The sequence below is a fragment of the Dendrobates tinctorius genome, unplaced genomic scaffold, assembly GCF_039654945.1.
Source record: "Dendrobates tinctorius isolate UK_male_01 unplaced genomic scaffold, ASM3965494v1 ptg000046l, whole genome shotgun sequence".
Taxonomy (NCBI): Eukaryota; Metazoa; Chordata; class Amphibia; order Anura; family Dendrobatidae; genus Dendrobates; species Dendrobates tinctorius.
In genome coordinates this window covers 6,623,429-6,647,608 of record NW_027361714.1, presented here as the reverse complement: position 1 = coordinate 6,647,608, position 24,180 = coordinate 6,623,429, and the positions used below count along the sequence as shown (strand labels likewise).

Below are 24,180 nucleotides of genomic sequence, written 5' to 3'. Positions count from 1 at the left end.
TCTCCACAGTAGAGTATAAAGTAAATTAGTACACATTAAAAGTGAAATAAGCCACAATTTTGCTACATTTTTGAAAATCTTCAGCCAACCTTTGAATCAAATGTACAAAGCTCAGAAAAATGTGTATAGGGTGTTAAACTGTCTGTGGAAATAAATACCTTACTAATTTTGTCCCAATCTGCTGCCAGAGCTCTTGCCGTTCTTCTTCAGAATTACGTGGTAGAATGTTCTTGTCTTCTAAATCCTTTTTAGATGGTCTGTTGCCAAGCTTTATAGCAAGTGTATCTCTTCTACGGATTTTACTTGCTAAGGTACCTGACAGGCAAAAATACACACACTCAAGAGTTTTATTATTTGGGCCATCGTTTCACCAAATATTTAGATATAACAATACTGTAGTGAAAACGCTGTTAGTCTGCAGCAGTTTTCTGTTATGATTAGGTCACCGAGGAGGATAATCGGGGAATAAGCTAGGCAACCAGATGACCAGAAAGATTGGTAACTTAGCGGATTGCAGACCCCTAAAAACTAACAACACAACTAGAATTAGCCGTGGGACGTACCTACGATGCCCTAGACGCCTCGACACAGCCAAAGAATTAACTAAGCCTAAAGCAAGAAAGGGGAAAGCTAAACTGCCCCGGAGTAGAACCCCAAAGGAATAGATAGCCCCCAAACATATATTGCCGGTGAGACAAGATGAGGCACAAACACAGGCAGAAAACAGAGCAAGCAAATGGTGAGGCCTAAGCTGTCTAGATAGGACAGGACAGAAAAGATACTGTCTGCAATCACACACAAAACCCTAAGAAAAATCCAACACGTCTGATATGTAAAAATACTGAGGCCACACGACCTCTCCCCCACTAGATCAGCATTCTGGTGTGAACTGGAAGCAAACAAAAGATACTGATATAACAGGGGACTCGCAATACTGAACAGACTGATATAAGATGTGGCATATGGAACAGGGTCCAGCAAAGGTCCCAGCAGGGAACAATGCTGAACCCACACAGCAAAGCAGAAAGCAGAGAAAGGCAAAACTAGATCAAATGCAAAAAGATTCCAGCAAACAAATAACTTATCTGAACGATGCAGGACCAAGCAGGGGAAAGCGGACTTCAGAATGCACAGGAAGAAAACCAAATCACCAGCAACAACTGAAGTAAGCCTGCTCACTTAAATCTTCCCAATCTGTAACACCTGACCTCCACTCCTCCCCTTCAGGTGATTGACTTCTGTCAACTCGACCAGCTCCATTACCCGTAGCAACCACCAGAGGTAGCCTAAACTCAGAAGTCAGGTCAAAAGTTTTCACAACAGTTTTCTGTAGCTCTACAGGCGCGTCTAAATACATTGGCAGTGCTACGTGCAGAGTGAATGCAGGTGGCAGAACAGGAAATCTGTCAGGTGCAGATTCAGCCAACAGCTGCAGAGCACTGAGTGATATCGGGAAAGGAGATGGTTTGGGCAACTTCTTCTGTATAGCCCAGAAACATGCAGCCATTTTGGTATTTTACCCTGGAAACTTGCATATGAGGAGCCAGAGTGATAGAATTAACATCACTGGTATGTTACATCATCCTAGTTCCTCCGATTTTTGCGTTTTGCATACACGGTGTTTGGCATCCCTCTCCAATTCTCAGATAACATCCGGCACAGTGTATACTGTGTCTACAATAAAGTGCTCCACCTCATGCACAGTGCCTAGTGCAGGATGCTGATCTCTAGACATTTGTGGTCTGCTTCCCCAGCAATGCCTTAGTATGCTTGCAAATGGCAACTGTACCAGTATGTGTGTCTATATTACTCATATATGTGTGCGCCATTACTTTAGGTGTAATTAAGTATATGTAAATTGCTTATTAGCGCTAAAAAAAGGGTTTGGTTTTTTTTGGGTTTTTTTTTTACTCTTGTTCACATTTTACAGATCGTTATATCAGCCCTGCACAAAAAAAGTACAGTTACAAAGCTGCTCCCATACAGCAGTGACAGATTTGGAATTACAGGGATAATTCTATAGTAGAATCTTCATATAAGTTTTCAGGAAAGTCCTTTTTTTAGTGTCACCCACATAACTCCTTAAAATCCCCCCCCCCTTTCTAAAATGATCCAACCATGCATTCAGGATTTTAATAAATAAATTTAATTCTAGGTTTGTCCCAAACACCCTATGGGAGTGCGGTGAAGTTAACATCTGTGTATGCTTAGTGGTGCTGAAAGGAGCAGCGGACATGACTCACGCCATTTGCGCTTTCCAACATATCTGTTCTATATCATCCCTCTGGATTTTTGTAATTCTGTTACTGCGCCCGCGTGGGAATAGCGGAGCCGTGTACGTCACTTGCGCAGGTGCAGTTCGTGGCCTTGCGGTACAAACCGCGCCTGCGCAAGTGACACTGCTGCGGTGCCTTAAGGGATTTGGGGTCAGCGGACCAACTGGCGAATAAATTACACACACACACACACACACACACAGTTGTGGCCAAAAGTATTGACACCCCTGCAATTCTGTCAGATAATACTCAGTTTCTTCCTGAAAATGATTGCAAACACAAATTCTTTGGTATTATTATCTTCATTTAATTTGTCTTAAATGAAAAAACACAAAAGAGAATGAAGCAAAAAGCAAAACATTGATCATTTCACACAAAACTCCAAAAATGGGCCAGACAAAAGTATTGGCACCCACAGCCTAATACTTGGTTGCACAACCTTCAGCCAAAATAACTGCGACCAACCGCTTCCGGTAACCATCAATGAGTTTCTTACAATGCTCTGCTGGAATTTTAGACCATTCTTCTTTGGCAAACTGCTCCAGGTCCCTGATATTTGAAGGGTGCCTTCTCCAAACTGCCATTTTTAGATCTCTCCACAGGTGTTCTATGGGAGTCAGTCCTGGACTCATTGCTGGCCACCTTAGAAGTCTACAGTGCTTTCTCTCAAACCATTTTCTAGTGCTTTTTGAAGTGTGTTTTGGGTCATAGTCCTGCTGGAAGACCCATGACCACTGAGGGAGACCCAGCTTTCTCACACTGGGCCCTACATTATGCTGCAAAATTTGTTGGTAGTCTTCAGACTTCATAATGCCATGCACACGGTCAAGCAGTTCAGTGCCAGAGGCAGCAAAGCAACCCCAAAACATCAGGGAACCTCCGCCATGTTTGACTGTAAGGACCGTGTTCTTTTCTTTGAATGCCTCTTTTTTTCTCCTGGAAACTCTATGTTGATGCCTTTGCCCAAAAAGCTCTACTTTTGTCTCATCTGACCAGAGAACATTCTTCCAAAACGTTTTAGGCTTTTTCAGGTAAGTTTTGGCAAACTCCAGCCTGGCTTTTTTATGTCTCAGGGTAAGAAGTGGGGTCTTCCTGGGTCTCCTACCATACAGTCCCTTTTCATTCAGACGCCGACGGATAATACAGGTTGACACTGTTGTACCCTCGGACTGCAGGGCAGCTTGAACTTGTTTGGATGTTAGTCGAGGTTCTTTATCCAACATCCGCACAATCTTGCGTTGAAATCTCTTGTCAATTTTTCTTTTCCGTCCACATCTAGGGAGGTTAGCCACAGTGCCATGGGCTTTAAACTTCTTGATGACACTGCGCACGGTAGACACAGGAACATTCAGGTCTTTGCAGATGGACTTGTAGCCTTGAGATTGCTCATGCTTCCTCACAGTTTGGTTTATCAAGCCCTCAGACAGTTCTTTGGTCTTCTTTCTTTTCTCCATGCTCAATGTGGTACACACAAGGACACAGGACAGAGGTTGAGTCAACTTTAATCCATGTCAACTAGCTGCAAGTGTGATTTAGTAATTGCCAACACCTGTTAGGTGCCACAGGTAAGTTACAGGTGCTGTTAATTACACAAATTAGAAAAGCATCACATGATTTTTCGAACAGTGCCAATACTTTTGTCCACCCTCTTTTTTATGTTTGGTGTGGAAATATATCCAATTTGGCTTTAGAACAATTCTTCTTTGTATTTTTTCATTTAAGACAAATTAAATGAAGATAATAATACCAAAGAATTTGTGTTTGCAATCATTTTCAGGAAGAAACTGAGTATTATCTGACAGAATTGCTGCAGGGGTGTCAATACTTTTGACCACATATCACACATGTAGGTGGCATACAGTATACTGTATAGACATAGGAGGCAGTACCGGGCACACCACACATGTAGGTGGCATACAGTATACCATATACACATAGGGGCAGTACCAGGCACCTCACACAAGTGGCATACAGTATACTATGAACACATAGGGGGCAGTATTGGGCACCTCACACATGTAGGTGGCATACAGTATACCATATACACATAGGGGGCAGTACCGGGCACACCACACATGTAGGTGGCATACAGATTGTACCTGACAGTACAGGCGGTACAGGGGCACAGCGGCATAGGACATGCCCACCATCATGGGCATGACATGATGGACACAAGCGCCACCCAACAGATCACAATGACTATAGTGGGGTTCCTTTCTTTCAATATAGGGCAGCACATGGTCATTCTTCCAGTAAGAAGGATGGATGCAAAAAAGCAGGCGTGAACCTGTGCTGCACTTTATGTACAAGGTCAGTAGTGAGCCAGGGCTGTAGAGTTGGAGTCAGAGTAGTGTAGTCAGAGTCATGGAAATTGAAGAGTTGGAGTTTTGGCTTGCCAACTCCACAGCCTGCTCTGTAAACATATGAAAAGATTCATCATTTCTCCAAAATATACAAAGCAACAAAGTATAAAAATATTTATCAGTTTCTTACTTTCTGTGCTGTCATCATCATCGTCATCATCATCTGTATAAAGGATTGGCCCATCTGAGTCGGAGTCACTGGTCTGACTTTCTCGGCCTTCACTTTCTCCGTTAATATTGACAGAAATATCAGAAGGTTCATCTGTCACTTCTTGACTTCTCAGACTTGAGAGGTCTTCTTGGCTTTCCAGAGGCAAGTCACTAAAATGAATATGAAACTTTTATTAACATGCATATGTATATGCGTAAAGCTTCTCTTATTAAAATTTGGTCCAGAAGATTAATAATTGGGATCAGAAGGGAAACATTAGTTCTCTTGTGGTTGGACTAGATCATGCATGTGACCTTTTCCCTTTGTCCTTTCCCTTTCCTTGCTTGAACTTGATGAAGTGGACATTTGTCTCTAAAAAAAAAAAGGGATGTCATATCATGTCAGGTAAACCCATTAACCTGCATGTTAATAGTGTTCGGAAGATGCCCGGCCACTGCTCTAAAAAGTGCAGCCTTTGGGAGAATATGGACTTTATTCCTCCCGGGAGCTGCAGCTTTCAATCAAACGGTGTGTCGGCACCAGCAACAGTCACCGCTCACAGCATTGACAGCGGCGTCTGTAAGAACGCCTCACAACTTTGACCGACAGTCGGCTCTTCGGTGCATCAGTGCAGAGCGAGCCGTTAATCATAATGCCAGGGCGTGCTTACAGCCACTGCTCACAATGCTGCACCAGAATGCCTGTAAAACTGAAAGCTACAGCTACCAGGAGGAATAAAGTTCAATTTCTCCCAAGTGCCGCACGATGGCCGTGCACCTTTCTAATGCGATTAACCTGAAGATCAACCAAATATCTGCAGGTTGTTGGTGTTATCCTAAATGACAGACTCTTTTAAACTTTTTTTTGGGTCACCATATTCTAATACTCATAACATTTTTATCTTCTCATAAACTGAGCTGTATGAGGGCTTTGTTTTTCCATGACAACAGGATAAACTGTAATTTTCGCCGATACCATTTTGGTACGAAGATCATTCTGCAGTATAATTGACATGTTAAATCGCCATGGAGATTAATATCATTACTATGATAGAGATTATATATATATATATATATATATATATATATATATATATATATATATATATATATATATACATATACATACACACACACACACACTTTATGTTATGCTACTTGCAAAAAAGAATCAATTTTAAAAAAAATATTGTTTTTTTCTATCATATTCTTAGGCCAAGTGCAGACGTACTTTTTTGCCCTGCGGATTTTTCCAGCAGAATTGAAGAAATCCGCAGGTCAAATGACCTGCAGTTTTCCTGCGGATTTCTTCCTTTTTTCTTGCGGTTTTCCCCTGCGGATTTCCCCCTGCGGATTTGGAGAATGGAGCAGGTGGAAAACCACACAAAAGTAGTGACATGCTGCATATTTTGAACCACAAGAAAACTGCGCGGAAAAATCCGCAGCATCTGCACAGTGGTTTTTTTTTTCTACTGACTTACATGCTACTGTACATCACAATGCGGATATGCAACGTTTCTGAGCGGTAAAATCCGCTGCGGATCCGCTGGAAATCTGCATCGTGTGCACATGGCCTTAGAGCTACAGTGGCTTGCGAAACTATTCACCCACCTTGGCAGTTTCTGTGTTTTGCTACCTCACAACCTGAAATTTCATGGTTTTGTTTGACGATTTGCATCAGTTCATGTAAAGAACATGGCTACAACTGTAAACATTTGTTTTTCTCTTTATTGTGAAGCAAGTAACAAATAGGACAAAATAACTGAAAACTTCAGTGTGCATAACTATTCACCCCCAAAAGTCAGTACTTTGTAGATCCTCCATTTGCGGCAATTACAGCTGCAAGTCTCTAGTAGCTTTCCTCATCTTGCCGCTGGGATTTTGGCCCATTCCTCAAGGCAAAACTGCTAGATGGTTTCCTCTGGTAAACAGCAATCTTCAAGTCTGACCACAGATTCCCAATTGAATTAAGGTCTGGGCTTTGACTAGGCTACTTCAAAACATTTACACGTTTCCCCTTAAACCACTCGAGTGTTGCTTTCGCAGTATCATTTGGGTAACTGTCATGTTGGAAGGTGAACCTCCAACCCAGTCTCAAATCACTGGCAGACAAACAGGTTTTACTCAAGAATATCCCTGTATTTCGCACTATCCATTTTCCCCTTTCCCTTAGACCTGTCCTGTCCCTGCTGTCGAAAAACATTGCCACAGCATGATGCTGACACCACCATGTTTCACTGTGGGGATGGTGTTCTTGGGATGATGTGCTGTCTTGGTTTGGTGCCAGACACAGCGCTGTCACTTGAGACCAAAATTTTACGTTTTGGCCACCATCTGACCACAGCATCTTCCTTCATATACAGTTCTGGCAAAAATTAAAGGGACCACTTTCAAATGTTCCGTTTGTCTGATTTTTCTCTATATAGGTATATTTTTGAGTAAAATGTAAATTGTTCTTTTAGTCTACAAACTTCTGACAACAAGTCTTCTAATTTCCAAGCAATATTTTTTTTATGAAAAGGAGAAATGGTTTAAAAAAAAACAAACAAAAAAAAAAACACAGTGCTTTCAGACCTCAAATAATGCAAAGAAAACAAGCTCAATCATTTAGACACAAAAATGCTAATTTTTTTTGACTCAGGAAGAGTTCCGAAATCAATATTTTGTGGACTAACCATGATTTTTTAATTACAGCTTTCCTGCGTCTTGGCATGCTTGTCACCAGTCTTTCACACTGCTTCTGGAGCAAAAATTTAAGCAGTTCTTCTTTGTTTGATGGCTTGAGACTATCCATCTTCCTCTTGATTACATTCCAGAGGTTTTCAATGGGGTTCAGGTCTGGAAAATGGGCTGCCCATGACAGGGTTTTGATGTGGTGGTTATATTTGGAGAATCTCCCACGTCTTTTGGCAAACTCAAAACTAACATTCCTATTTTGGTGTTAAGTGTAATGTAAGATATGTCTGTAAAGTATGAGGTTTCTGGAACATGCTAGAAATCTCACATTTCACTCTACTGAGGACATTGTGGCCTGTCATAGCTGCAGCATCCCCCCTTCCTTAACAGCTGTGTCCGCATTGGTAATATGACACACTTCCTCTGCAAGCATTTGGCCCCTCTCCACAGAAAGGAATGTTGATTAGTTAAGGGAAAGGGTTTCTTTGTTTGAGCCATGCGGGGCAAGCATATGAATGAGATATTAAAACAAGTCATATCGCAAACACCATATGTGACAGATATAAAACTCACATCTCTGCGTAGGCAACTAAACCAGTTTTCTAACCCCTAATTTTCACGGTTCTACACCACCAGAAGCTGAGATATGGATTACTCCCAAACGGTATAACAGAACTACGGCATGCTTGGTGTCTAATTATTGTATTCATCAAACTACAACGAATGATACCATATGCTTGTTTATACGAGCTTACCTTGTCTAGATATAGTTATTATAAGTTTGTAAGTAGATTGTAACTTCCAGAGTAAGGGGGCTGAACCTCCCCGGCCAACCCCTTCTGTGATGTCACACAGCAGAGGCCATAAGGGGTGCCAAGGTACAAACCACTGAGTTGAGCTGCAGATTCCATGCTGAAAGGACCCAATCAGATGTCTGGGGACGTCTGGCTAAGCGGCCCATCCCCCTTGCCACATATGGCTTGCCTAGAGATCATTAAGCAACTATAAGTTTTAATTCCTGTTTTTTCATCCCTGTTATTTTAAAATTGCCTTGTACATATTTAATGTCTCAACTTTGTAACAACTTTTATCTGTGTAAACACTGCCCCACTTTGGGGAATAAACCGTAAATTTATTAGCTCTGTTTTCATGCTCTAAGAAACGAACACGTGCCTTTAAAATAATCGCTACTAATTTGGGGGTTTGTTACTCATTGATTAAGTAAATCGTAGCTGGTGGCAGCGAAGTGTGATTTGGACCCCGGGCACTGCTGGCTGTGACGGAAAGGGACTTTAAGCTAATTGGGTGGCTGCGGCCAGAGCATTTATAATTCCCTCACTGCAGCGTGCCGGGTGGCCAGACCTCATTGAAGCAGCCGGCCGGTGACCAATTATCCTAGGTGTAGCTCCCTGACTGACCTGAGGGTAAGGGGGGGGGGCGCCAGAGAGCTGCGAATTCCAAAGTGGAACTGAAAAGTGGGATATCCATAAATCCCCGCAGTTCTTGGAAGGTTGTTAGCAGTGGTGGGGCATCCAAAATAACCCCCCTGCGATAAATTGTTATGGCAAGACTAGCTTGCAGTATTTTTGTCACATGGTGCCAGTGGTGGGATAACTAAGATAAGCCCCCACTGTGCCTGTGATAGCCGTGTGCCGGCAGTGCGTCGCATCCCTCCGTCCGCTGACATACCCGTGTCAGCGGTGGGATCGTGACATTAAGTAAAGGCTTTTTTCGGCCCACTATTCCATAAAGAAAGGCCACCTCTATGGAGTGTATGGCATGTTGTGGTCATATGGACAGATACTCCAGTCTCTGCTTTTGATTTCTGCAGCTCCTCCAGGGTTATCTTTGTTCTCTGTGCTGCCTCTCTGATTAATGCCATCCTTGCCCGGGCTGAGAGTTTTGGTGGGTGGCCCTCTCTTGGCAGGTTTGTTCTGGTACCATGTTCGTTCCATTTGATAATTGGAATTTGGATAAGGGATTTTTTTTTTCTTAATAACCTAACCCTGACTTCTCAACAACTTTGTCCCTGACTTGTTTGGCAGTTTCCTTGGTCTTCATGGTGTTGTTTGGTTAGTGGTACCTCTTGCTTAATGATCATGCAGCTTCTGTGGCCTTTTAGAAAAGGTGTGTATAAACCGACAGACCATGTGACACTTAGTGCTTGCACTAGAAAGTTTTAGAAGCTTTATAGCAAAAAGGGGTGTATACATATGCACGTGCCAGTTTTTATAGTTATCTGATCCCATAAATTTAATTTATGCCTATATTTTTCTCACTTCACCAACTTAGACTATTTAGGGTGGGGGGGATACTTTCGCAAGCCACTGTATAACTTTTTCTTTTTCATTTTTCTGGTAGAGAGCTTGTTTTTACATAAACTGTAGTTTTTATTGGTATCATTTTGGGATACATATGACTTTTCAATCAATTTTGTCGGGCAAGGTGAATAAAGACAGCAATTCTGGCATAGTTTTTACATTTTTTTTTTAACAGCGTTTATCTTGTACTATAGAGCTGCAGTGATTACCTAATGTGTGTTTTGAGGGTATTTCTTTGTTATTGTTTACAAATAAGGCTTGGATGTTTTTTTCTAGAAGAAAATAGACAATGTAAAAATGTATAAAAGTCTTGTTCTGAAAGTTAATCCATTCGGGTGACACTAGGGAAGAGAATTAAAAAAATGTGGTATTTGAGAGCAGTTGGTTCTTGCATCATGGTTGTATTTATACCCCCCTTCCCTTTATCCTATCATCTCTCGGATGAACTTGATGGACATCCGTTTTCTTTTTTTTTTTTTCAGCTATGCCATGTTTTTACAGTAATTACTAGTCTTACAAGGGGATATGAACAAGCAATCATTTGATCGCATTGAGAACACACTGCACTGCTTATGTAATACAACGCCTTTTCCAGCATGTCAGTGTTTTGACAAAGTGTTTGAACACCAAATAGTGGGATCTGATAGGTTGCCATAGCATAACATCAGCACCCAGTAATCACAGTGGAGGGTGAAAAAGGGAGTGATCTTTAATCTGTCAAACTCCTTAGATGCAGCAGTCACTATTGACCACAGCATCAGAGGGTTTAAAATGCTAGCTCAGGTCCCGGCACTTGCAACAAGAGCCTAGCTATGTATTATAGCCAGCTACTAATGCAGATTAGAACTTTGTCTCATTCCAGTGATGTAACTGTATACCTGATTACACTAAACTGCTTGCAATCTGGTTGCATCAATGAGTCATTTTGCAGAAAGGGGCTAAAATTTTCCATTTCACAGGGTTACATGCACACAATAGTAGGAAACTTAGGATTGAATTTAAAGCACAGATAAATTTGCACGTTGATGATATAGCACAGATATAATACACACAAAGATTGCTACAGTACAGACATAATATACATTAATGCCAGGAATTATGCAAATAGTGACAGACAGTATAGAAATAAAGCACACCATAATATTTCATAGGACAGACACAAAACACACAAAATGTCATTGCTTAGACTGTGGCATCCCTGCATAGGGACAAAAAGCATAGTGATGAATAATAAACACAAAATCTCTCAGTAAGGATAAAGCAGCAATGTCAAGTCACAAAAAAATATAAAAATTAAGCCAATCTTCGATACTCCATTTTTTACTAACATCATATGAAGAAGGACCGCTTCAGTTGCTGGGCCCCAGTGCTATGCCTGCTACCCTGGTAGCTATGCCCATTAGAAGGATAGCAGAAGTGGGCACTACATACTCTTATCTAAAATATATCGGCTATCTTAGTATCAAAAAGGTTTGTTTTTTTTGCAGTAATAGTATACATATGTAGGAAAAATTTTCTGAGTGTTTACCTGGGATTTTCCTCATTAGCCCATGTTTCCCCCTCTTCGGAGATGGTTACAATGTCTTTTTCCTGGGACTGTGCATCCTCACAATGACCTGCAGTGTGACTGGACTGGTTCATGTCCTGGATTTGAACTGTTGTGTTACATGTTAGTTTCATTTGATGGTTTAGAGCAGGGGAAGTGGACTGTGGGTTGGGCTGCATTTCCGTGACAGATTCATTTTTGACACTTGTCTCAGAGTTCTCAGAGTCCAAATGACACTTTGCTTGCTCTGTCCAATCCACTTTCTTTTGGCCTGGACTAATACTTGGATGCGATAACACTGATTGTTGCGTGCCATCCACAGATAACGCTTTGCTGGGCGTTTTCTTGGCGCGTGGTGTGCTTGATGTGCTCGTTTTACTGGATATCTGCTCCTTTGAAGTTTTGGCCCGGGATGAAGATGTCAGTGTGGCAGATGCGGTCTTACTTGCAACTGGTTTCTTGTTGGAAGAAGCAGCTGGAATAAAAATAATAAAAAAATAATTGCCGAAAACATTTTAATCAGCAGTTTTCACCCTACATAGTAACTAATTTAGTGAGAAATTAAACTACAATAGTTAATGTGAACCATTTGCAAATAGTAACCTAACAAACATTGTGGGGAACTAATGAAACAATTCATGCCATTTTTCTGGCATAGAAAAGTTTTACATTTCGGCACAAAATATTTGCACCTTTGGAAAAGTGTCAAGAAAAGTGTGGTGGGTGTAGGAAGGGCCAATATGTGTCTAACGGATTAGTATTGTTTCGAGATTTTTTTATGCTTTCACATGGACCTTTGAGAAATAATATATTACTAGGGGCAACACTGACTAATTTGCTTTGCAACAGTCTTGAGAAATGTCACCGAATGCGAGTCTGAAACAGCTAATATTGTATATACAACATATCACATCAATAAAAATATTTATTAGAACAAACGGAAACTGAATGAAAATTTTATCCTGGTTTTCAATCATGAGTACATTTTTTTTTAATAATTTAACTTATATTAATAGGAATCTGAGTTTTACATCAATTGGCTGTTCCACTTATCAGTAGTTGTGAATAATGACTTAAAAAAAAACAAAAAAAAAAAACAAAAAAACAGTGAGGACATCACCCGCACGGTATATAAAAATAGGTGCCAAAAACCAACAGAAAACAATGCACATATAGCAAGGCAGGAAAAACACAAGGAGGGATGCCAAAGGAGAAGAAGAGGGATGTAGCCTCGCGCACATCATCACAGATGTGTCTTCCTCAGGAAGTCACACCCCAAAGTCAGTCACAACTGTGACGATATGTCTAGGGCTGCTTCATACCCCCTTATTATCCTTTGGCATCCAATCTTGTTTTATGTAGTATTCACTCTGGTAATATTTATTTTCCTGAATTTTTGAAAGTTATCATAAATCATGTCAATCTTTCAACTTGGGAAATTTTAATCTAGAGAATAATTATTTTTATTAAAAACTATTATATCTTTCCAAACTGGGCTAGTATCTGTTTTTATGCTTTCGTTTGTTTACTTCCCTTCTTCCAAGAGTCATAACTTTTATGCTTCCATCCACATAACCTTCTTATTTTTGCAGGACAAGTTGTAGTTTTGAATGGCACCATTCATTTTACCGGTGCCTGGTGGACATTTCTGGAGACTGCACAAGCTGCGTATTGGATGCGCCTGATTGATTAATCGTCGGACACCGCTTAGTGAATCAGATCAGTGTACTCCAGTGGGCGCTTCATTAGGACTGGCATGCGCTACGCCAGTCTTAATGAATCAGCCACCAGGTCTTTTTTCTGATGATTGCATCCCTTTGAAATCTACAACTGCAGGTCAAGGAGCTGATAGTATTGGTATCCTTCACTTATGCTTACCTGAAATCTACAACTACATTAGCATGTCCACAAATCAATAACTAAGGTCTTACACTCACCACTCTCTTGTGTGGCACCTCGACTTGTAGTTTTAAGTGAAGGAGCAGACAGCTGTTTAGAAATGCTTTTGGCTGTTTTTCTGTTAGCAGACTCCTCTTTCTTATAGCTTGGCCCAGCAGAAGCAGCAGAACTTTTTGATGGTGTGGCTGATCTTTTTGGTTTAGTCTCAGGTGCTCCCATTGTCTTCTCTGTGTTCTCTAGATGAGAAGGAGCTGCTTAGTAAAATCATGAAATTCAAAGCATTAACATGTACCGTTTTCACAATGGAAAAGGAGAATAAGGATGGGAAGATAGGAACACATGCCTAGGGAGCCAGGAATGCACAAAACGATCATGCAATGTACCCTGCAACTCCACCCACACTTACCCGTGCTGCGCGAGGCTGCTCGGTTTGTCAGCTTTGGCAGAGTGGCTGGTGGTTGCTTATTAGTACCACCTGCAGGCTGTTTTGTAGTTGTCTCACCTTTCTTATGATTGCCAGCAGTGGCTACATTTTTATGAGGGACAGTATTTTTTTTTGGTTTGAGAGGAGGTGGAGCAGGAGGTGGTGGCAACTCAGGACGCACACGACCCCTTTCTATAAAGAAGAAAAGTTGACAGAAAGACCTACTATTCAGAATTTCAGACAAGTGTGCAAATGTACAGATGAATCCTACAAGTATACCAAAAGAAAATCTAAAAATGCCTCATTTTCCATATCCTCTGTAGTCAATGTATGGACATCTTTCTCATGTAATTTTTTCAAAATTAACATCCTTGAGAAGAGGTGTAAATCTTTTGTAGCCATCCAGGCCTCCAGACAAAATCATTTTCTCAAGGAAGTTAATTTTCAAAAGAAAATCTAATTTACAAAACAGTGAATTTTATTTTTTTTTCAAAAAGGGACATTTCCACCATATGACACGAATCATAACATTTTTGGGTTATATCACTAGGAACCCAATCTGACTTCACAATAAATGTTAGACATTTTAGCTCATTTGAACTTTCAAGATTGAGGCAACATTTTCTGGAGGACTTTTTCTCATGTTGGAATCTACACTTCAAATGGGAGGTCTATAAAGAATAGACAAGCTTAAATTGGAGGTACCTGACCTTAACCTCATCTATATTGGGAGGAACTGGAATGCAGAATGTGAGAGACAGATCCTCTCATCGACTAGTGTCTGACCTCTCAAATGCTCTTCTGAATGCACACAAATTCCCACAGACACTCCAAAATCTTGTAGGTCTCCCCAGAAAGGTGGAAGCTATTATAGTTGCATAAGGAGGTCCAAATTAACACTCGTGGTTTTAGAAGAGGATGACTGTTACGCTCATATAGGTGTGATGGGTACGTGTTCATACACTTTTTGCCATACAGTGCACATAAAGTGGAATTTCAGGCCAAATAAAAGTATTCAATGGTTTCTTATACAGTCATGGCCAAAAGTGCTGGCACCCTTAAAATTGTTCCATAAAATGAAGTATTCCTCCCAGAAAATTGCAATTATACATGTTTTGTTAAGCATATGATTATTTCCTTTGTGTGTATTTGAACACCACAGAAAAAAAAAAAAAAAAAAAAAAAAACACAGAAAAAAGGCAAATTGGACATATTTTCATACTAAACTCCAAAATATCCCTGACAAAATTGTTGGCACCTTTCCAAAACGTGGGTAAACAGATTTGTTTAAAGCAAGTGATCCTCATTCAAACTCACCAATGTCAAGTAATAGATGTGGGCAATATGAAAATCACACCTGAAACCAGATAAAAAGGGGAGAAGTTGGCTCGATCTTTGCATTATGTGTCTGTGTGTGCCACACTAAGCATTGAGAAAAGAAAGAGGAGAGAACTGTCTGAGGACTTCAGATCTAAAATTGTTGAACAATGTGGACAATCTCAAGGTTATAAGTCCATCTTCAGAGATCTTGATGTTCCTTTGTCCACAGTGTGCAACATAATCAAAAAGTTTACAACACCTGGCACTGTAGCTAATTTCCTTGGACGGGCAGAGAAAAACAATTGATGAAAGATTGCAATGCAGGTTAGTCCGGATGGTGGAAAAGCAGCCCCAATCAAGTTTCAAAGAAATTCAGGCTGTCCTGCAGGCTCAGGGTGTTATCAGTGTCAACGCAAACTATCTGTAGACATTTGAATGAAATGAAACGGTATAGTAGGAGCCCCAGGAGGACCACACTGCTGACACAGACATAAAAAAGCTAGGCTGCAGTTTGCCAAAATATACGTGAGTTCTGGGAAAGCGTCTTGTGGAAAGAGACCAAGATAAAGCTTTTTGGCAAAGCACATCATTCTACTGTTTCCCAAAAACAAATGAGGCCTACAAAGAAAAGCACACAGTACCTACAGTGAAATCTGGTGGAGGTTCAAAAATGTTTTGGGGTTGTTTTGCTGCCTCTGAACTGGGTGCCTTGACTGTGTGCAAGACATCATGAAATCTGAAGATCACCAAAGGATTTTGGGTAGCAATGTTGTGCCCAGTGTCAAAAGGCTGGTTTTGCTTCCTAAGTCATAGGTCTTCTAGCAGGACAATAACCCCAGGCATACTTCAATGAAGCACTCAGAAATGGATGGAAACAAAGCACTGGAGAGTTCTGAAGTGGCCAGCAATGAGTCCAGATCTAAATCCCATTGAACAGCTGTGGAAAGATCTTAAAATTGCTGTTGAAGAAAGCACCCTTAAAATATGAGAGCCCTGGAGTAGTCTGCAATTACAGTTGAGTTGTAAGAAGCTTGTTGATGGCTATAGTAAACAATTCATTGTAGCTTTTTTTTTTTTATTCCACATCGAGTGCAACAAAATATTAAGTTGAGAGTGCCAACAGTTTTACTCATTTTGGGGGTTTTGTGTTAAATTATGTCCAATTTGCCTTTTGTGTTGTTCCAATAGACACAAAAGGAAAATAAACATGTGTAAAACAAATCAGGCGTAATTGCAATAACTTTCAGAAATAAGTAATTTTCTGGAACAATTTCAAGGGTGCCAACAAGACTGTGTATTATTTATTTTTTTAGAAAATCTATCGACATCAGAAGTTTCTGTTCTACAAATCATACAAGGCTGAAGTTTGAGATCAGTGTGTATTTCCTTACAAATCGCAGCAGCTACTAGAAAAGAGGAAACCAACACTAGCGTTTCTGCTGCATGCGCAATAATGGAGAAACAAATCCTCCCTTCTGTAAATGGTGGATAGCACACCATAAGATGGGAGGCAAGGGTTCACCGAAAGCATGCTCCTCATATATAAAACAGAAGAATCACAAAGCAGCTTACATCAGTCACTAGTTACAGAATATTTCTCAAACTGTTCTTCTAAATATAGCTTCTTTCTGCTTAACATTCTTTGCTGAAAAAAGCACGGTCATTTATGGTCAGATACTGTTACAGAGGATTAAAAGGACTCTACATTTTATTAAAATATTTGCATATAGACAGTAATTGGACGGCCCTATAAACAAACAGTGCACGAATGGACATCTGATCCAGAAAGTGTTCCCTAATGCAGAAGTGAACACACTATACTATGGCTAGCTGGGTTTTAATTAAAAGGCTTTTTACACTTAACATTTATAATCAATTGGATATGCTAAATATAGCTCACTGGTGCGAGTCCAACTCCAGGGCCCTTTACAGATCCAAAAAGGAAAAAAAAAAAAAGATGTTACGACTCCCACTCTTGTTTGGAATTTGGCAGCAGTCTGATTTAGGAGACACTGAAACAGGTGAATGCCAACTCAGGGCTGTATAACTATCCCATGGATAACGCTCTACCAGGTATTGAGGATTTCCAACCCAGTTCTGGAGGGGGAGTGGATTGTACTTGCAGCCACATTCATATGCCATAATTGTTAATGAGAAAATTGTCTGCAGTTTATTTAAAAACAAGCTGTTCTTTACTCCCCCTCCCCAGGTCCAGTGATGACATTTTGTTGCTGCTCTTAGTGTCTGCAGCGCTGGCGCTACACCATCAGCATTGCAGCCAGTGTGCTCAGTGTTTCTGATTGGCTCATTTCGGCAACTTCGATAGAACCGTTAAGCTGATTGACATGACACCACATGCAGCAGATGCAGGTGTTAAGACCCAGCACCGGACCCATGGAGGTTGACTAAAGAAACGTTGGTTTCTTTAAAATAAACTGCCCCTTACATCAAGAGGTTTTCCTTTAATACAGCAGAAATGTTTAGCCATCGCTTGATCCTCTGATAGCTGGTGAAGTGGAGGCTGTCAGCGACTTAGCTGTGTCACTGTCCATGCTGTTATCCCATCAAAATACAGATAAAAAGCTAAATGTTAGGAGGGCAGGTGGTGAAGGAGGGATAGGTGGGAAAATAATATGTGGCATTCAGTCAGGAAGACTGATGACCTTCTACACCATTTAGCATCCATTCTGAAAGATAGTACATGGATAAAGCACAGTAGTGTGGATGTGGTGGGGTTTTAAGAGAATGCAATTAATTAGTCTATTCAAGCTCCAAAACATCTGGATATTGGTCATCACATTTCTAGCAACGAGTGTCATTCTTGCACAGGTGAAGGCATTATACACAGCACGTGACATCCCCCTGTGAAGGCTCAAATACAACACCAGAGTTCCAATACAGAGTTGCTATTCAATATTACGTTCCTCTAATCCGTAAAGAACAGACTTTCATAGTATCATAGCATTACCTTTCTTATCGTCTTTCCTCTCTTCTACCACAGTTGCCTTTGATGCGATCGCGCCATTTCCAGTTATGGGTTTCTGTTCACTTGACGTCTCCTCACTGATTGGCACAGTATGACCATTTGACGTTCCCATATTTATTGGAGCATCACTATCTATAAAAATACAAATACATGTTGGAGTTTAGCAACACATGCTATGATATATTTGAACGCATAGTTTCAAGACGATGTCACATGTTCACAATTACGGACCCTGATGCCCTACTAACTGCGGGTCTCCTGACCCAAACTCAGCAGCCTTACATTTGCTTCTTAGGAGTCTTTAGTATTCGGGTCAGGTAACCCCGTCTGATATTCGGCCATAAAATCTAACATGCGAAACAGGCCTTGTATCTGTTCATGTTTCTGTTAGACTTTAAGAGAAGGGTATGCACTGGATAAAAGGTCTGATCTAACAATCTACTGCGTACTGGAGACTAAATTTCAGGTAACAGTACTCCAGGTCTCATGACCCAAGATTCATCAAAGGTTTCATCTCATCATCTTGTTAGGAGCACTCGAGGTTTCCTGCTTACCAGGGAACAGGGCATGGTTGTGCCACTAGTCAAAACTGTGCTTTCTCGGAGGCTGAAAGGAGAGGCATCTTTGCTTCTGCAGCATTGGAAGACAAGATAATAAATGAAGCTAGTTGGATCTAGTGATCTGGCCAACTTCAGAGCAGCACTTGCAAGTTTTATAACACACAACTAATATTAAGACTGAAAAATCCCTTTAACAATATGACAACACATTTAAAAAAAAAAAAAAAAAAAAACACGAGTGGAAGGAAAATGTATTATAGGCTCTTGCACAAATATTACCAGACATTGTAGGTAATAATGTAAAAGTTTGTCTCCTTGACCCCTTCACCCCCAAGGGTGGTTTGCGCGTTAATTCCCGGGCCAATTTTTACAATTCTGACAACTGTCCCTTTATGAGGTAATAACTCTGGAACACTTCAACGGATCTAGGCGATTCTGACAATGTTTTCTCGTGACATATTGTACTTCACTTTAGTGATAACATTTCTTTGCTATAACTTGCGTTTATTTATGAAAAAAATGTAAATATGGCGAAAATTTAGAAAATTTTGTGATTTTCATACTTTAAATTTTTATGCCCTTAAACCAGAGAGTTACGTGACCCAAAATAGTTAATAAATAACATTTCCCACATGTCTACTTTACATCAGCACAATATTGGAAACAAAATTTTTTTTGTTAGGAAGTTATACGGGTTAAACGTTGACCAACAATTTCTCATTTTTACAACAAAATTTACAAAACCAATTTTTTTAGGGACCACCTCACATTTGAAGTCACTTTGAGGGGTCTATATGGCAAAAAATACCCAAACGTGACACCATTCTAAAAACTGCACCCCTCAAGCTTCTCAAAACTACATTCAAGAAGATTAACAACCATTCAGGCGCTTCACAGGAGCAGAAGCAACATGGAAGGAAAAAATTAACATTTAACTTTTTAGTCACAAAAATGATCTGTTAGCAACAATTTTTTAATTTTCCCAAGGATAACAGGAGAAATTGGAACAAAAAAGTTGTTGTCCAATTTGTCCTGAGTATGCTGATACCCTATATGTGGGGGGGGAACCACTGTTTGGGCGCACGGCAGGGCTCGGAAGGGAAGCAGCGTTGTTTGACTTTTTCAACCTAAAATTGGCTGGAATTGAGATTGGACGCCATGTTGCGTTTGACGAGCCCCCAATGTGCCCAAACAGTGGAAACCCCCCACAAGTGACCCCATTTTGGAAACTAGACACCCTAAGGAACTTATCTAGATGTGTGGTGAGCACCTTGAACCCCCCCTAGGGCTTCACAGGTGTTTATAACGCCTGGGCGTGAAAATAAAAAATCATATTTTTTCCACAAACATGATCGTTTAGTCCCCAATTTTTTATTCTCCCAAAGGTAGCAGGAGAAATTGGACCCCAAAAGTTGTTGTCCAATTTGTCCTGAGTACGCTGATACCCTATATCTGGGGGGGAACCACTGTTTGGGCGCACGGCAGGGCTCGGAAGGGAAGCAGCGCCATTTAACTTTTTCAACCTAAAATTGGCTGGAATTAAGATTGGACGCCATGTTGCGTTTGAAGAGCCCCCAATGTGCCCAAACAGTGGAAACCCCCAAGTGACACCATTTTGAAAACTAGACCCCCTAAGGAACTTATCTAGATATGTGGTGAGAACTTTGAACCCCCAGGTTTTTCACTAAAGTTTATACTGCCCAGGTGTGAAAATAAAAAATCCTATTTTGTGCCACAAAAATGATCGTTTAGTCCCCAGTTTTTAATTTTCCCAAGCATAACAGGAGAAATTGGACCCCAAAAGTTGTTGTCCAATTTGTCCTGAGTACGCTGGTACCCCATATGTGGGAGAAAACTACTGTTTGGGCACACGTTGGGGCTCAGAAGGGAAGAAGTGACGCTTTGGAATGCAGACTTTGATGGAATGGTCTGCGGGTGTCATGTTCTATTTGCAGAGCCCCTGATGTGGTTAAACAGTAGAAACTCCCCCACAAGTGACACCATTTTGGAAACTAGACCTCCTAAGGAACTTATCTAGATATGTGGTGAGAACTTGGAACCCCCCAGTGTTTCACTAAAGTCTATACTGCCCAGGCGTGAAAATAAAAAATCCTATTTTGTGCCCACAAAAATGATCGTTTAGTCCCCAATTTTTAATTTTCCCAAGCATAACAGGAGAAATTGGATCCCAAAAGTTGTTGTCCAATTTGTCCTGAGTACGCTGGTACCCCATATGTGGGAGAAAGATGGATTTTTGGTTCTTACCGTAAAATCTTTCTTGGAGCCTTCATTGGGGGACACAGATTACCATGGGTGTATGCTGCTGCGGCTAGGAGGCTGACACTATGCAAAAACAAGAAAATTGGCTCCTACCCGGCAGTATACACCCACCGACAGACACCAAGTACCTCAGTTGGTGAGAAAGCAGTAGGAGAAGCCACGGAACTTTAAACATATGTACCAACCCAACAAGGAGCTCAAAGCCCAACACGGTACAACTTAAACAGGGAGGGTGCTGTGTCCCCCACTGAAGGCTCCAAGAAAGAGATTTTACGGTAAGAACCAAAAATCCATTTTTCTTTATCGCCTTATTGGGGGACACAGATTACCATGGGACGTTCCAAAGCAGTCCCAAGGGCGGGAACAGCAATAAGGAATGAAAGAACAGGAAGGGCTTAGGTCGGCCGATGCGCCACCGCCGCCTGCAGAACCTTCCTACCAACAACTGCATCAGACAAGACCTGGGTATGAACCCTGTAGAACCTTGCAAAGGTGTGCAAGGATGACCAGGTCGCGGCCCTGCAAATTTGTAAAGCTGAAGCCTGGTGACAAACGGCCCACGAAGCCGCCACAGCCCAGGTGGAGTGAGCTCTCACTCCCGGAGGGGGCCGTTTTTCATGAAGTCGGTACGCTTCCAGAATGGTAGAGCGAATCCAGCAAGCGATCGTGGATTTGGATGCCGGAAGCCCTTTCTGGCGACCTTTAGAGATGACCAGCAAAGAATCGGACTGACGAAAAGAAGAGGTCCTAGCGAGATAGACACGCAAGGCTCTAACTACGTCCAGTTTGTGGAGAGACTTCTCAAGAGGGTGAGAAGGAGCAGGACAAAAAGATGGGAGAACGATATCCTCATTGATGTGGAAAGAGGACACCACCTTCGGAAGAAAGGAAGGAACGGGCCTGAGGACGACCTTATCCTGATGGAGAACGAGGTAAGGGGAACGACATGACAAGGCCGCCAACTCAGAAACTCTTCTGATGGAAGTAATGGCAATCAAGAAGGTTACCTTCCATGAGAGAAGGGATAAAGGAATGTCCTGGATAGGCTCGAACGGCGCCTTTTGAAGAGCGCTGAGGACGAGATTTAGATCCCACGGGTCTATCGGCGAATGATAAGGAGGTGCCACCTGGGCGACCCCTTGGAGAAAGGTCTTAACCTGCGACAAGGAAGCGAGCTCTCTTTGGAAGAGGATAGATAGAGCAGAGACCTGGCCGTTGAGACTACTGAGGGATAGACCCACCTCTAAACCAGACTGGAGAAAACCAAGTATGGATGAAATAGAAAAGGACATCGGAAAGACTTTTTTATCGCCGCACCAACGGAAAAAAGCCTTCCAGTACCTATGGTAAATGCGGGAAGAGGCCGGTTTTCTGGCTCTGACCATAGTCTGAATCACCTGGTCGGACAAACCTGATTCCCTCAGGATTGCGGCCTCAATGGCCATGCCGTTAAACTCAGAGACTGAGAATTCTCGTGGTAAAGGGGGCCTTGCGAGAGAAGATCCGGACGTCTGGAAGACTTCAAGGAACGTCTGCGAGCATGTTCACCAGTTCCGCGTACCAAGGCCGTCTCGGCCAGTCTGGCGCCACTAGAATCACTGGTACGCCTTCCGATTTTATCTTTTTGACCACTCGTGGGATCAAGGCAAGCGGCGGAAACAGATAAGGAAGTCGGAACTGGGACCACGGAATTACTAGGGCATCGCAAGCGACGGCTAGAGGGTCCCTGGACCTGGCTACGAAGCGTGGAACTTTGTGGTTCATCCGAGATGCCATGAGATCGACATCCGGTGAGCCCCAGCGCTGGCATGTCTGATTGAAGACTGTGGGATGAAGAGCCCATTCGCCTGATGCTAGACCTTGACTAAAGTCGGCTGCCCAATTTTCCACCCCTGGAATGTGAACGGCTGAGATTGTCGGAACATAACGTTCCGCCCAGCGCAGTATCTTGGCCACTTCTGCCATTACATGCTTGCTGCGTGTGCCCCCCTGGTGGTTTATGTATGCCACAGCCGTGGCGTTGTCCGACTGAATGCGGACCGGCATGCCAACGAGGAGAGGCTGCCAATGAAGAAGGGCTAGGAAGATTGCTCTGATCTCCAGAAGATTGATAGGGAGAAGAGCCTCCTGTGGGTTCCAGCGTCCTTGGGCTGTTTTCTGATGGACACCGCTCCCCATCCTAGAAGGCTGGCATCGGTGGTGATGACTTGCCACTGAAGCGGAAGAAGAGACCTCCCTTGAAGGACTGACTCTGGCATTGCCCACCAAGTCAGGGATTGCCTCACTCTGAGCGGGAGAATGGGGCGGTCCAAAGACCGCGTGGTCTTGTCCCAGGCTGAAAGAAGAGCCAGCTGGAGGGGGCGAAGATGAAATTGTGCAAAGGGCACTGCTTCTAAGGAGGCTACCATCTTCCCCAGGACCTTCATGCAGTATCGAAGGGGAACGGGCGTTGGACGTTTTAGAATTTGGATTCCCTTGGAAAGAGCCGCAAATTTTTCCCTTGGAAGAAACACACGGGCTAGATTCGTGTCGAATTCCATGTCCAGAAAGGTCAGACGCTGAGTGGGGCTCAAAATGGACTTTTCCCTGTTTACTATCCATCCGAGGCAGCAAAGAGTATCCAGGGTTATCTGGAGACTCTGAAGACAGTCTTGATGGGATGAGCCCTTGATCAAGAGATCGTCCAGATAAGGGATGATAAGGATCCCCCTGGAGTGAAGGAGGGCCATGACTGCTGCCATCACCTTCGTGAAAACCCAGGGAGCGGAGGCCAGGCCGAAGGGAAGCGCCGTGAACTGGTAGTGATTTTCCTGAATCGCAAAACGAAGATATTTCTGATGTTGCAAACAAACAGGGATGTGAAGACAGGCATCCCGTATGTCCACAGAGCAGAGAAATTCTCCAGGTTCCATTGAGGCCATCACCGAGCGAAGAGACTCCATTTTGAAGTGGAGAATCTTCACGTAGCGGTTGAGCAATTTGAGGTCCAGGATCGGCCGAAGGGAACAGTCTTTCTTTGGGACTACGAAGAGATTTGAGTAGAACCCTGAAAACCGTTTGTTTGGGGGAATGGGAACGATCACTCCAGCCGTGAGAAGGGAGGAGACGGCTTGAAAGAAACCTGGAATGTGAGACCGCTGTCTTGGAAGTCGAGACAGGAAAAATCTTCTGTTTGGCGGGGAAGCAAATTCGATCTTGTATCCGGATGCGATGATTTCCCTGAGCCAAGCGTCGTCGACAACGGACAGCCAAGCGTACACGAAAAAGGAAAGTCCGCCTCCCACCCTGGAAGAGCTTCCAGGTGGGGGTGACCAGTCACTTTGAGGAAAACCTACCGGAATGGGCGCCTGAAGACCTGGGGTATTGTCCTCTAGATCTC

General features: G+C 42.3%; 1 protein-coding gene across 4 annotated transcripts in view; it reads right to left on the bottom strand.

The window, feature by feature from the left end:
* The window catches only part of PHACTR2 (phosphatase and actin regulator 2), a 284,129-nt gene that overhangs the window by 16,799 nt on the left and 243,150 nt on the right, over window positions 1-24,180 (bottom strand). For 3 of the 4 annotated variants that reach the window (XM_073575682.1, XM_073575684.1, XM_073575681.1), the window contains exons 4-9: window positions 17,944-18,093; window positions 13,638-13,847; window positions 13,270-13,467; window positions 11,315-11,807; window positions 4,770-4,960; window positions 159-315 (exon numbers count right to left, since the gene is read on the bottom strand). In XM_073575682.1, the coding sequence (XP_073431783.1) occupies window positions 159-315; window positions 4,770-4,960; window positions 11,315-11,807; window positions 13,270-13,467; window positions 13,638-13,847; window positions 17,944-18,093 (1,399 nt within the window). The remainder of the gene's footprint in view (window positions 1-158; window positions 316-4,769; window positions 4,961-11,314; window positions 11,808-13,269; window positions 13,468-13,637; window positions 13,848-17,943; window positions 18,094-24,180) is intronic. The other variant, XM_073575683.1, reaches the window with a different exon arrangement.